Source organism: Rhinoderma darwinii, chromosome 9, assembly GCF_050947455.1.
Source record: "Rhinoderma darwinii isolate aRhiDar2 chromosome 9, aRhiDar2.hap1, whole genome shotgun sequence".
In the NCBI taxonomy this organism is placed as follows: domain Eukaryota; kingdom Metazoa; phylum Chordata; class Amphibia; order Anura; family Rhinodermatidae; genus Rhinoderma; species Rhinoderma darwinii.
In genome coordinates, this window is record NC_134695.1 from 22947977 (window position 1) to 22962673 (window position 14697).

The 14697-nt window shown below is 41.2% G+C and overlaps 1 protein-coding gene across 2 annotated transcripts in view; it reads right to left on the reverse strand.

Annotated features, from left to right (window-relative positions):
* Nucleotides 1–14697, reverse strand: part of BBS1 (Bardet-Biedl syndrome 1) — a 109991-nt gene that overhangs the window by 23895 nt on the left and 71399 nt on the right. For both annotated transcript variants that reach the window (XM_075837363.1, XM_075837362.1), the window contains 3 exons: nt 7597–7728; nt 4919–5025; nt 2703–2823 (listed from right to left, as the gene is read on the reverse strand). In XM_075837363.1, the coding sequence (XP_075693478.1) occupies nt 2703–2823; nt 4919–5025; nt 7597–7728 (360 nt within the window). The remainder of the gene's footprint in view (nt 1–2702; nt 2824–4918; nt 5026–7596; nt 7729–14697) is intronic.

Consider the following 14697-nt stretch of genomic DNA (forward strand, 5'->3'; position numbering starts at 1 on the left):
TGAAAAATGTTTACTACAGGGAGGGGGGGGGGGGGTACCCAGAGAGTAATGAAACCTCTCCAGGGGCCAGAGTTACCTAACCATACAATACTGAAGAGAACGAGCACAGTACACCTCCAATGGATGGAGAACATAAAAACAAACAAGGGGAGGGGGGGGGTAATAACTGAATATTACAGATCCGCACCGACTGGGCCGAGAGATCTGGGCCAATGTGAAACTGCATGGTGGAGGAGTGCAAAACGGAAATGCATGAGTTGCAAAGGGTGGGGGGGACGGACGGACCAAAACTGTCATAGTGGGTGATGTATCAGAGGTAGGGCAGTTACCCTGGGATCCAATATAAATTCAAAGACATTCAAACATAGTTTAGAAATAAGAGAATAGAAACAAAAACTATATGATCGGAAGATAACATTGCAAAACAAATCTCACATATCCCAGCTGAAACCCGCAGACAAAGGGTTAGTGACTACTTGAAGAAACCAAATAAGAAACATCTCACAAATTCAGGAAGTGTCCATGTTGATCTTCTGAGGGGTAAGTTTCCCAGACTTCTTGCATGACGTGCCTGATCTGCTTGGGCCCAAGACTTCCCAAGGAGTGGGGGGGATGCAGAGTGGGAAGAGAAGTTAAGTCTTATCCATACCTGACTGGGCAGGAGTTCAAGTCCGGCTCATTCAGGTCTCCGAGGGCATTAGGGAGGTCTCTATGATGATGAATGACAATTCTGCCAGAGGCCAAAAACATGATTCCAAAAGGGAAGAGCCATCTGTATGGGACATGTTGATGAAGAAGCTCATTGGTCAGAGGTTTCAGAGTTCTCCGGTTTGCCAGCGTAATAGTGGAGAGGTCTTGAAAAATAGCAATGGAAGAGCCCTCAAACTGAAGATGGTGTATATCTCTGGATTCCCTTAAAATAGCATCACTAACTTGGGAGCTGAAGAGTCGACAGATGACATCTCTAGGAGGTTCTGTAGATTTAGGTTTGGCCCAGAGAGCCATTTCAATCGAAATTTCCTCAGGGAAGGTGTCATCCAGGATTAAGATGAACAGTTGTTTAACTGTAGAAGTCAAGGATTCCGGCTCCATGGACTCTGACAAGCCCTTTAAGCGGAAGTTATTCTGCCGTTCTCTATTATCCTGATCCTCTATGAGATCCATCACCGAATTGAGGAGAGTTTGGCAAGCTCGGAAAGAGGTAGTAGCGGCTGTGGCGTAGGCAATGACTGGTGAGTGAGAAGATTCCAAGTTCTCCACCCTGGAACCAATCTGTTTTACCCAGTTTGATTTCCTGCAGGTCCCGCTCCATGGGGTCTAGGGCTTTGGTCAGAGCTCTGGTGATGAAAGATCTAGATATGGGCATATCCAAGGCAGAATGTTGACCATTATCTTCGCTGCCGGAGTCCTGTTGTGAACTAGCAAGAGGTTTGGTCGGGCCCATTGCGGTATTTTGGAAAGTCCATGAGTTAGCCTTTACCAAATCTGTAGCGGAGTTCCTTTTCAGAAAGAGGTCAAGGTAACCGTGTCTGGTAAAGGCAGCAGATTCTCTGGTATTGCTGGAACCGATTTTAACCATCGTAGAGGTTTCTTCTGCTCAAAGGATCATGGGGCTACCCAACAGAGATCTAAGGTCAAGGCATATTCAGGCCCTCTTACAAAATGAAGGACGAAAACTGAGAAGTGCAGTAGAAAACCAGTGGCTATCTGAGAAAAATTAGGGCTTAGCCCTCAATATGGTTGAGGCCGTACAGTCTAGAGAAAATAGTTCTGGGTCTGCCCATACAGTCCGTAAATATTTGTGCAATACGTCTGAGGTAGTATAATGGGGTCTCTACTCTCTTGTAGAAGGAACTGACGGAAAAGTGAACCTCACCGGTAGTGAGGTCCAGAAAAATTAGGGCCAAGCCCCTTGCAGGTCCGGAGAACAGGTAGGCCGTTCAGACTCAACAAAGAAAATGCCCAAACTTCAGGTGCCAATGTCCAGCAGGCAAAGGCAGAAGGTGAGGTGGGGGGGGGGGAGGCTGATATAAACCTGTGTGGCACAGCAGGTTTAACTGTGGGCTTATCCCCAACTCAATTGCCTCACAGAGGCCACTCACCAACCCCGAGGATTGTCCTTCAGAGGAACAGGACAGCTATCTGTGGAGTTGCAGTGTCAGCCTGTGAAGGCAGAAAAGTTTTCCACGCGTGTCCAAGATGTCAGATAAGATGGCGGACCGGCTCTGTCCCTGTTTGGATAAATTTGTGGGGTCCCTGTAGGCTGAAGCAGTAGTCCAACTGCTGTGGCGCGTAGGGTGAGGGGTCCGGTATCTAGCGCAGCCGTCTCCAGGGCTCCAGAGAGGATGTCGGGCGAGAAACCTCCTCAGCCGCTGTGGAAATTGTAAATAGAGACCGCGGCTTCAAGCAGGCCGCGAAATTGGATGAGCACCGAAAACTCAAAATTTCGGTCTCAAAATCATCAGCGGGATGTCAGGAGTGTAGGGCTGATGGTAAAACCCCATTATCCGCTATAAACCAGGCAGGGTGGCGCTGGATAAGGCTTTGATGGTCAGGAGCTCTCCCTAGGTGAGACAATCCAGTTCCGCCGCTAGCCACGCCCCAGACAATCTTTATTTAGGAGTCTAACAATTTTTTATTGTTAAAAAAAAAAATATATGGTAGTGCTTTACAGATTTCAGTGTAGTTTCTGATGCGCTTACCTTTTGCGAGTATCCAAGCAGCGTCTCCTGTGAGGTTCCAATTATTATATTCTTCTGGACACGGACCATTCCTACTACCGGACTACGCAGCTCAATGCAATATTTTGGCCGCTTAGAATCTCTGCGAAAATTTTTTTTTAAAAAGAACATAATAAACATGACATTATAAAAAATGGGGTTCTCGTTTCAGAAAATGGAAGTTGCTTTTTGTATAATGAAAGTGTATAACATTTTTCAATATATTTTCTGTAGCAACTCCTCAGTTTTTAAGATCTCTGCTTGCTGTCATGGTATGAGAACTCAGTTTACTTCCAGGAATAGAAGTCAGTCATCAGAAATCTCGCTCTCTTTAGCTGATCTAGTGTTAATTGTTCTGAATCATGAAATCATACTTCCAATAATGCTAATTCGCTTTTATTTAAAGAGACTCTGTCACCACATTATAAGTGCCCTGTCTCCTATATAAGGAGATCGACGCTGTAATGTAGTAGACAGTAATGCTTTTTATTTAAAAAAACGATCTTTTTTCACAAAGTTAGGAGCGATTTAAGTTTATGCTAATGAGCTTTCTTAATGCCCAAGTGGGCGTACTTTTACTTTCAACCAAGTGGGCGTTGTACAGAGGAGTGCAGGACGCTGACCAATCAGCATCATGCACTCCTCTCCATTCATTTACACTGCACTAGCGATATAGATATATCGCTATGTGCAGCCTCATACACAAGCCCTAACATTACTAGTGTCCTGATAATGAATACACATGAAATCCAGCCTGGACGTCATGTGTACTCAGAATCCTGACACTTCTGAATCTTTTTTTTGTGAGATTCCGGCAAGTGAAACCAAATATCGTTTAGCTCCGAGATCTCGCGAGATTTCGTATACGTTGCTGGAATCTCACAAAAATCAGTCAGAAGTGTCAGGATTCTGAGTACACATGACGTCCAGGCTGGATGGTCATGTGTATTCATTATCAGGACACTGTAGTAATGTTAGGGTTTGTGTATGAGGCTGCAGATAGCGATATATCTATATCGCTAGTGCAGTGTAAATGGATGGAGAGGAGTGCATGATGCCGATTGGTAAGCGTCATGCACTCCTCTGTACAACGCCCACTTGGTCGAAAGTAAAAGTGCGCCCACTTGGGCATTAAGAAAGCTCATTAGCATAAACTTAAATCGCTCCTAACTTTGTGAAAAAAGATTGTTTTTGTTTTTTTTAAAAAAGCATTACTGTCACCTACATTACAGCGCCCATCTCCTTATGTAGGAGACAGGGCACTTATAATGTGGTGACAGAGTCTCTTTAAGGAGTATTCCTGTATCTGACATTTATGACATGTCCTATGGATATACCATTAATGTCCGATAGGTGCAGGTCCCAGAGCTGGCAACAGCATCTCTCTCGAGATCGGGGGTTCCCAGACCTCCTCCTGGTGAGATGGCTGCTAGAGGCCATATCCAGTCGGACGGAGACTCAGTGGCAATGCAGTTGGCAATACAGAAACCGCTAAGATCACTGAGCTTTGCTGTTTCTGTAACTCCCATAGAAGAGGATATGAGTTACGTGAATAGCATAGCATACCGATCTACGCTATTTCCGTAACTCCCATATGCAATAAGTGTCTATAATGGTTATAACCCTTTAATGGTAGAAATTTGAAAGGACTTTATTCTCTCTCTAAGTTTACAGTGTTTATCCTTCTATTCACAGGACATTACGTAACTACACCTACAAGCTAAAGATAAAAAGTTTAGGCCTGGAAGGATACGGAGGGTCAGAGCTTAGCACATTGGAAGCAATTGGTGAACAAATATATACTCACGTATCAAAAACTATATCTCAGCAGAGGCTGCCCTGATAAATTTGGTAAAATGTGGTCACGGTGGTTGGAGACTGGAAACTGCGGTCTAATTGTTACTTCTTGAATAACAGTAGTTGGGGGGTGGGAAGATCAGAGTACTAGAATGAATGTGAGTGAATGTTAGGTGTCCCAGTTCGGCATTAACGGATGGTGTTCTTCTATGTCCTGTATATGCAATTTATCTGCTTTGGATTGATTCTTATTCACTGTACTAATGCCTTTCTGAATGCCTTGATCGGTATGTAATGTATATTGTACGTGTTTTGTACAACAAAAGTTTGAAAATAAAGCCTTTTAAAAAGATAAAAAGGTTAAATACAATACATTGATACACCTAAATAAGCTTTTTTACCTTCGGAGAATGTACACATTTCCATTGCGGCATGCAACAGTAATGCGGTATTCAATATCATACTGTCCATTTACATCCAGGAGAGCTGGGACACTTGGAAGACTCACCTGTAAGAATGACAAGTATTATTTTAAGTTTACCATTATTATGGTGTAATCTTGCACAATCTGAGACGGCACAGGGAGTAGATACAGGCTTTCCTGTAATAACATAGGTAAAGTAAAAGTACTTGGAGAACCCCGCTGTAGATTTACTGTTACACCAGATGCCCATACCTAGTGTGGATGGTTTAACGCATCATTCAGAACAAAATATCAACATATGAAAGAATGAATAGCAATAGAAACCATTTTTACACTAAATTACTTTAGGGCATTTTACGACCTTGCGTGCTACAGGCACTCTCCTAATAGCTTCAATTCTCTCTTTTCTGAATTTGTCAGGAGCCCTCTAGGCATCTTGGAGAGTGGGGTCTGATTTAGCAGCATTCGTTTCACATGACCTGTGCCACACTGTTCACATATTTATTTCATTCTTTGAAGGTAAGGAAGATCACCTTCAATTAGCATATAGGGAGAATAGATCTACAGTGGTTGCTGTAGCCTTAAAGAGGATCTGTCACCAGATTTCACAATACAAACTGCATACGGTACATTAATAAAATAATCTCTTATACCTGATGAAGCTGGTGTACTTATTTAGAAAATCTGTGAATGGCTGTAAAATACTCAATATGTTCTTGCCTGACCTTAAAATGTTAAATTTAGGAGACCAAGTAAGTATATGAATGTGCAATCTCAATCTCCTCCCACCTAGAATTGACAAGCTCTTACTAGTGTCCCTCCTCCCCTGCACCATGCTGAAATATCGCACATGCGCAGTGCTAGCTGCGGTCTCCCTGGCTCTGCAGTAAAAAAAAAAAAAAAAGTAACAGATGGAGTTGGAAGCTGTAATTCCACACACTAACTGCTGCTAGGAGACAGGCTCTCTCGCTGCAGAGATCAGCTCAGCTTGTATGGAGAATTTGTGAGATTTCAGCATGGTGCAGGGGAGACGGGACACTGATAAGAGCAAGGCATGCATAGACTTGTTTCATAAATTTATCATTTTAATATCAGACAGGAAAACTTATTATACGTATAAGTATTATACAGCCAGCCATTCTGATTTTTAAAATAAGTACATTAGTCTCATTGGCTTTGCTGAACGTGCAGGTGTTCGCAATAGGAAAATGGGACAAAGCCGGTCAGCGGCTTATATCTTCACGAGCAAAAGGATCGATCGTACATGTTGAAATCTAACATGCTTTTTTTTGGACATCTGATGCCGAAGGAGAGTCCGGACACTGCCATACACATTAGATGGTCGACTGGCCCCGAAATCATCCAATATTCATCAATATGGCGACCTTTAGTTATATACACTATCGTAAATCTTGTTGATACGAGTTGTAATTACGCACGTGTACTGTTCATGTATTTCAGTTCAGCTTTGAATACAGTGGTGACTGCATGGTAAGTAGCAAAGTTGGGGAAGCTTGGACTGCCATTGGAGTTATGTAGTTGGCAACTGCGTTCCCTGACTGACAGGAATCAGGTGGAAGAGTTAACTTCGATATCTAGAAGGGTGAAATTAGGGGTACCAGAAGGATTCAATCGGAGTCCCTTTAACTTCTGGGATTGCGTAACGGGTTATCAAGATGCCATTTTATAGAAATACGATGATGACATAACGCAAATTGGCTTGATCTCGAATGGTGAGGAGACATAGATTCAGATACAGCATCTTGATACAGGTTGTCCTGCGATAATAATTTGTTTTTGAATGTGGAGAAGACTAAAAGAGATGGTTATTGATTTTATGAGGAATGTACAGGAGCATTCCCAGATTAGCTTGGATGGAAATCAAGTGGGAGCAGTAAGAGAATTTAAGCTTTTAGGGATTACTAGTTTTTTAGGATCTCACATGGTCTGCAACGATTTACGCTACAGTCAAGGCGGCCCAGCAGCGAATTTATTTTTTTTAACAAATTTGGAGAAATCTGGTTTTAGCGTTGAGGTCTTGAAGATTTTATTAGACAATTGAAAGTGTTTTAGACCTATGGCATTACATTATGATTTGGAATGGCCATAAGGAAAAGGTTGTGTAGAGTGGCAAAAACATATGGATCCATAATTGGCTGTGGTGCTTTAGACCTGTCAGATATTTTTGTGAAGTGATGCGTTAGTGTGGCAAATTAAAATTTTAAAGGATCAGATGCACCCGTCATAGGATTTGTTCGAAGTATTTCTTTTACCGCACAGAAGGAAGTCTTTTAAACTTGTATGAATTATTAGGAGTTCATTGTAGTTTTTTTTCGAAGTATTTAAAAACGCAGAATGCCACTGTGAAATTTACAAATTCCAATTAAGTCAATTGCGGTTTTTACGTGGTTTGTCATACTTAGAATATAAATGTTATTGCCACTTTTTATATTGGGATTAGCAGATAAATTGAATGCACACATCAAATTTTCAGTTTTCAATCCACTTATTTTAGTTGTAGAGCAAACATCTGTGCCTAGAAACCAAAACAAACATGCCTAGCCACATCATCTACTCACTATGGTGACCCTGCCACGTCAGTAAAATCAACGGAATAACAATTTTAAAAGAAAAAGGAACTATATAAAGACTCACACGGCTCAAAATAGTAAAGGCTTCTGGATCCAGAATAAATATTTCTCCACTTTCTGTACCAATCACAAGGCAACACACAGCATCTTCATCTGCCATGTTCTTCTTCAGAGTCCCCATACATGTGATTACAGTCTAAAACAGATTTAAGACACATTTGTGGTTTGTATCTAGCAAGAATATTTATGTTGCCATTTCCACTTAACAATTCATGCAAAGAGTCATGAGTGAAACACTGACAATTATTACTACTACTACGAGGTGGGTCTTCCGGTTGCTCCTTAAGTTTTGGATGGTGGGAAAGAGTCTGATGTATTGAGTACAGCTGTACTCTTCTGATGTGAGGAGTACAGCAGAGAAGAAGGTATTGTGAGCACGGGCAATTAAGTGTGGGTAGGTATCGGGAGCTTAGGCAACGTTGAGCAATGGGTAACCAGTACATAAATCGGCCGAAGAAAGAAGCAACAAAGGAATGAGAGAATAAGTAAATTAACCGGGCAGCGGAATAGAGGATGGATTGGAGGGTTGCAAAAGCGTTACATTGGAGGCCATCGTCAGGGATGATGGCGAGAATCTATGAGGGCATGTATTGTAAAAGCATTTTTTTTTTTTTACTAAAAGGTGGAGTAAAGAGCATATTTGAGAAATATTTTTGTGCTGGCAGCATTAGGTGGTACGGGTTTGGGTGTGTGGTCGGTAAACTAGAGCGGAGTGAAAGGCTATACCAAGGCGGCAAACTTGTGAGACTGGGGAGAGTGTGATGCCATTAACTGATTAAAAAGGCCTTATTCACTCGACAGTAAAAAACTGCCGTGACACGGCAGATTTTTTTAACGGCCATCACACGGCCGTTTTCAGAACAATGAGGTTCTATGTTTTTTGGGGTTTTTTTAACGGCCCGTGAATACCAGCTATCAAAAAATAGGACGTGTTTTATTTTTGGCCGATTTCACAGTCAGACGGCTCCCATAGAAGTCAATGGGTCCGTTTTTACCAGCCTTTTTTCAGGAATCAATCCTTATAAGGGCCGGTAAAAACTGATCCTGGTGGAGGACTCCCTGCACACAGCGCTACTTTGCGGTCAGGGGATTCCCAGCGCTCACTGCCCATACATGGACAGTGAAGTCAGGACTTTCAACTATGGATTTCCTCAGCCAGAGAATCGCAATATCTCTGGCCGGGGACTCCTGTCTTGGGAAAGCCCTTGAAGTCACTGCCCATATATGGACAGTGGCGTCAGGGGCTCCTCTGATCCCCCCAGTAGATAGCACCACTGTAGCTACCTGTAGGAGTGGAATCCCCGGTAGCCAGACCCCGCTCTGGCCTGGGATTCCGCTCCTGGAGAAGCCTCCCCCATCACTATCCATATATGGACAGGGACGTCAAGGGGTTACTCCTGGAGCGGAATCCCCGGCCAGAGCAGCCCCTGGCGTCACTATCCATATGTGGATAGTAACGTCTGATGCTACTCCTGAAGTGGAATCCCTGGCCAGAGCGATAGCGAAGCTCTGGCAGGGGATTCTGCTCTTAGAGGAAGCCTCTGACGTCACTGTCCATATATGGACAGAGAAGTCAGGTGCTCAGTCTATGAGCGGAATCCCTAGCCAGAGGGATTCCGCTCCTACAGGGAGTTACAGTGGCACGATCTACAGGGGGGTGCAAGTAAAAAAGGGGACTCTTGAGGCAGGGTGTGATGACTGGAAAGTAAGTCTTTACCGATTATATAGGTAAAGAATCGATGTGCGAAACACGTGTTGGCGTTTCTCGCCAAACCTTGGATTGTTTTGGTCTGTATACCCTGGCTTGCCTTACATGGTTTTGACTTCCTCATGTGTGTATATTCTTGATGCAGAGGTAGCTATCCATTGTACTAATAGAAAACCGGAAGCAACCCACAGAGACCAGAGGGCGATGGAATCCATTGACTTTAATGGGGTCCGTCGGGATGTCTGTGGTTTTACTGGAAATAGCGCAGCATGCTACGCTATCGTTTAGGTAATCTCAGCCAGATTGGAGATGGAGGCCCCTAAAAGAGCCATCAACTCAGATGTGAAGAAGGGCTAAATATTGTTATAATCACTTTTGCATTTTGTCTTTTGAAACTGGACAGCACATTTCTTAAATTGAAATGCAAAAACTGTTTTTATACCTTACATCTATATGTAAATAAAATGGTTATACTTTGAGTTATTAGCCCAAACCTTGAGCTGCATTACCGAGATTACGGTTTCTATTCTGATCACGAAACGAAAGATTTCCCAAAATATACATACATTAGGCCTGTAACTAGAGCTAATGTATTAAAAAGGTTTTCACATTTAAATGTATACTATGTATGTATTTTGAAACTATTTGCCAAAGAAAATTTTATTTAAAAAAAGACAAAAAATAGGAGCCGGAAGCTATACAGGGGTCGGTGCCGGAAGCAGGCAGCTCCGGTCACAGTATAGCAGCCGTGTTGCAGTAAGTCGGAATATTCAGATTTTATTTAGAATAGGAGCAGAGCTGCAGTAACCTAGCACGGCCGCTATACTGTGACTGGAGCCTTCTGCTTCCGTCACCAACCCCCATATAGCTTTCGGCACTAGGTGTCAGACCCCCCCCCCCCCAATCATACACTGATCATCTATTATGTGGCAAGGTCATCAGTATAAAAACAGCCCCAAACCTGGACAACCCCTTCAGGACAGAGTTTATTTGGGCCTTCAGGACAAGCCCCATTTTTTTTAAATCTAACATGTGTCACTTTATGTCATAACTCAGGAATAGTTTTACTTATCGAAGCGATTCTGAGACCGTTTTTTTGTAACACATTGCTCTTTAGGTTAGTGGTAAATATTGGTCGATCGGTTTAATCTATTTATAAAGAAATAAATTCCAAAACTTAAAGAAAATTTACATTTGAAGTCCTCAGTTTCTAAAATGGATAATGGTACCACACAAAATTAGTAAATAAGGTTTACTATATGTAGACATTATATTTTTAATTTAATTTGTTTTTCAGGACATTAAGAGGATTTTAAGTTTACTAGCAGTTTTCAAATATTCAACAAAACGTAAAAAAAAAAATTTTTTAGGCACCACTTCAGTTTTGAAGTGGCTTTGAGTGGTCTATATATTAAAAAAACAAAACCTCATAAGTCTCCTCATTTTAAAAACTGCACACCTCAACGTATTCAAAACAACATTTAGGAAGTTTGTTAACCCTTTAGGTGTTTCACAGGAATTAAAGCAAAGCGGAGATAAAATTGACAAATTTCTTTTTTTCTGGCAGATTTTCAATTTAGTTTAGATTTTTCATTGGTATAAGACGTAAAGTAGGAAGCATACAAAAAAAAAATATTAATCCTCGCTCGGGGGATCGAACGGAGATTAGCCATTACTAAAAAGGGGCAATGGTATGGAGGAAAGGGGGTGGGGAGGGACATCGGAAAGAGCAATATACAGGAACATTCAAAAAATAAAACAAAAACCAAGAGCTATGATATCAACATCCACAAGTAGTCACTTGATTACAGAAAGAACAAAGCATCCTTGTATCCATAGAGTACAATACACCTGTATAGAAAGGTATTAAAACAAAATGTTTACAAAGTAATGGTATATTGGAAGTTAGGTGCATGAGGGGAGGAGAGCCATGGGCCCCAGACCGTACGATAGAGTTCAAGTGAGTCAGTTCTTATAGCCTCTAACTTCTCATATATAGCTATACGATTAATTCTGCTAACAGCAGAAAATTCAAACCTACAGTACGCCACTGTGAAGCTATGTATATGCGAGCTGCTAGTAATATATATTGGGCAAGCTTAAAGGGAACCGGTCACCAGTATTTCACCTATTGAACTTTACTTATCCCTCACTGGCCGCTGCAATAAAAAGTTAATTTGCAAAATTAGCCTTTTTCTAAATTTAAATGTATCTGCTTGTAAAACAGATAGTAATACCACAAAAGAGTTACTAATTAGCATTTCCCATTTGCATACTGTAGATTGCCATAATTTTTTTAAACATCCTTTTATTTTTCTAGGCCGTTACAAGGCTTAGAACTTTAGCAGCAATTTCTCACATTTTCAAAACCTACTTTTATAGGTAAAGTACAGTGAAGTTTACCGCTCAGACGGCACTGGTAATAGTCCAATATCATTCAGTAACGACACTCTGACAGAAAAATGCAGTGGACAATCCGCAATCCAACGAGGGTGTGGATGGTAATTCTTATCCCTGTAGTCTCACATAAGAATTACCATCCACACCCTCATTGGATTGCGGATTGTCCACTGCATTTTTTCTGTCAGAGGGTGTCCATACTGAATGATATTGGACTGTTACCAGTGCCGTCTGAGAAGTAAAGTTAAAGAGACTCTGTCACCACATTATAAGTGCCCTATCTCCTACATAAGGAGATGGGTGCTATAATGTAGGTGACAGTAATGCTTTTTATTTAAAAAAACGATCTTTTTTCACAACGTTAGGAGCGATTTTGGTTTATGCTAATGAGCTTTCTTAATGCCCAAGTGGGCGTACTTTTACTTTCGACCAAGTGGGCGTTGTACAGAGGAGTGCATGACGCTGACCAATCGGCATCATGCACTCCTCTCCATTCATTTACACTGCACTAGCGATATAGATATATCACTATGTGCAGCCTCATACACAAGCCCTAACATTACTACAGTGTCCTGATAATGAATACACATGACCATCCAGCCTGGACGTCATGTGTATTCAGAATCCTGACACTTCTGAATCTTTTCTGTGAGATTTACAGCAACGGATACGAAATCTCGCGAGATTACGAGGTAAACGAGATTTCGTATCCGTTGCTGTAAATCTCACAGAAAAGATTCAGAAGTGTCAGGATTCTGAGTACACATGACGTCCAGGCTGGATTTCATGTGTATTCATTATCAGTACACTAGTAATGTTAGGGCTTGTGTATGAGGCTGCACATAGTGATATATCTATATCGCTAGTGCAGTGTAAATGAATGGAGAGGAGTGCATGATGCCGATTGGTCAGCGTCATACACTCCTCTGTACAACGCCCACTTGGTCGAAAGTAAAAGTACGCCCACTTGGGCATTAAGAAAGCTCATTAGCATAAACTAAAATCGCTCCTAACGTTGTGAAAAAAGATCGGTTTTTTAAATAAAAAGCATTACTGTCACCTACATTACAGCGCCGATCTCCTTATATAGGAGACAGGGCACTTATAATGTGGTGACAGTCTCTCTTTAACTGTACTTTATATATGTCATTTAGGGCATTTGTTGGATCATACCCAATTTAGTTTTACCTGCTCTGGTCTGAGAGATATATTGTGGGTATTTGAGCCAGGAGAAACTACCATTAGATTTGTATTTTTATAGGTACCAGTTCAAAACTGAAGTGGCTTTGACGGCCTTATATATTAGAAACCCCCATAAGTCCCCCAATTTTAAAAACTGCACCATTCAAAGTTTTTAAAACAGCATTTAGAAAGTTTCTTAACCCTTTAGGTGTTTCACAGGAATTAAAGCAAAGTAGAGGTGAAGTTTACGAATTTCTTTTTTTTTAACATAAAATCCATTTATTTCTGTAATACAGAAGGTTTTACTTGAGAAATGCAACTCAATATTTATTGCCCAGATTCTGCAGTTTTTAGAAATATCCCACATGTGGCCCTAGTGTGCTAATGGACTGAAGCACAGGAGAATCTAGTGGATTTTGGGGCCTCCTTTTTATTAGAATATATTTTAGGCACCATGTCAAGTTTGAAGAGGTCTTGTGGGGCCAAAACTGTGGAAACACCCCCAAAACTGATCGCATTTGGGAAACTACACCCCTCAAGGAATTTATAAAGTGGCATAAGGAGCATTTTAACCCCACAGGTTTTTTGCTGAATTTAGTGGAATTAGTCCGTAAAAATGAAAATCTAAATTTTTTCCAATTAAAAAAAAGAAATGATCAATTTTTACAAGGCATAAAGAAAAAGCACTCCAAGATTTGTAAAGCAATTTCTCCTGACAGCAATACCCCAGATGTGGTAATAAACATCTGCTTGACCACACGGCAGGGCTCAGAAGGGAAGGAGCACTATTTGGCTTTTGGAACTCAAGTTTGCTGGATTGGTTTTCGGGTTTCATGTCGCATTTGCAAAGCCCCTGAGGGACCAAAACAGTGGACACCACCAGAAGTGACCCCATTTGGGAAACTACAGCCCTAAAAAGAATGTATCTAGGGGTATAGGGAGCATTTTTATCCCACGGGTTTTTTGCTGAATTTAGTGTATTAGGCTGTGAAAACATCAATTGTTTTTTTATACTTCTTTTTTTTTTTTTTTTTTTTACGCCGTTCACCGTGCATTATAAATGACATATTTAATTTATTCTGTGGGTCGATGCGATTACGGCGATACCATATGTATATAGGTTCTTTATGTTTTACGGTGTTTGCAAAAAAATTATTTTGTTTTTGTGTCGCCATATTCTAAGAACCATAACTTTTATTTTTTCATCAAGAAAGTGGTGTGAGGGCTTGTTTTTTTGCAGAACAAACTGTAGTTTTTATTGGTACAATTTTTGGGTACGTGCAACATTTTGCTCCCTATTTATTAATTTTTTTTGGGAGCTGAATGGACTAAAAATAGCGATTCTGGAATTGTTTTTTACATTTTTTATGGCAGTCACCGTGCGGGATAAACAACCTAATATTTTTATAGTTCAGGCAGTTACGGACGCGGCGATATCAATTATGCATAGTTTATTTTTTTCTAATAATAAAGGGACTTTATAAAAAAGGAAAAAAAAGGGCCATTTTTAATTTTATTACTTTGAACTTTGACTTTAGTTTTGTAAATTGTTTTTTTGTAACTTTTGTTTTTTTAGTCCCACTAGGGACTTGAAGATCCAACTGTTGGATCGTTGTTATAATACCCTGCAATACTTATGTAATGCAGGGTATTATACCGGTCAGTTTCACACTGACAGGGGGCACATTAGGCCCTGCCTCTGGCTAGTAGCAGCCTGTACTGGGCGATACCGGGCTGCAGGGAATACCTGTGTGCTCTGTTAGGAGCACGCGTAGATTAACGGGCTGCAGGCACAAGGACCAGTGCTGCAGCCCG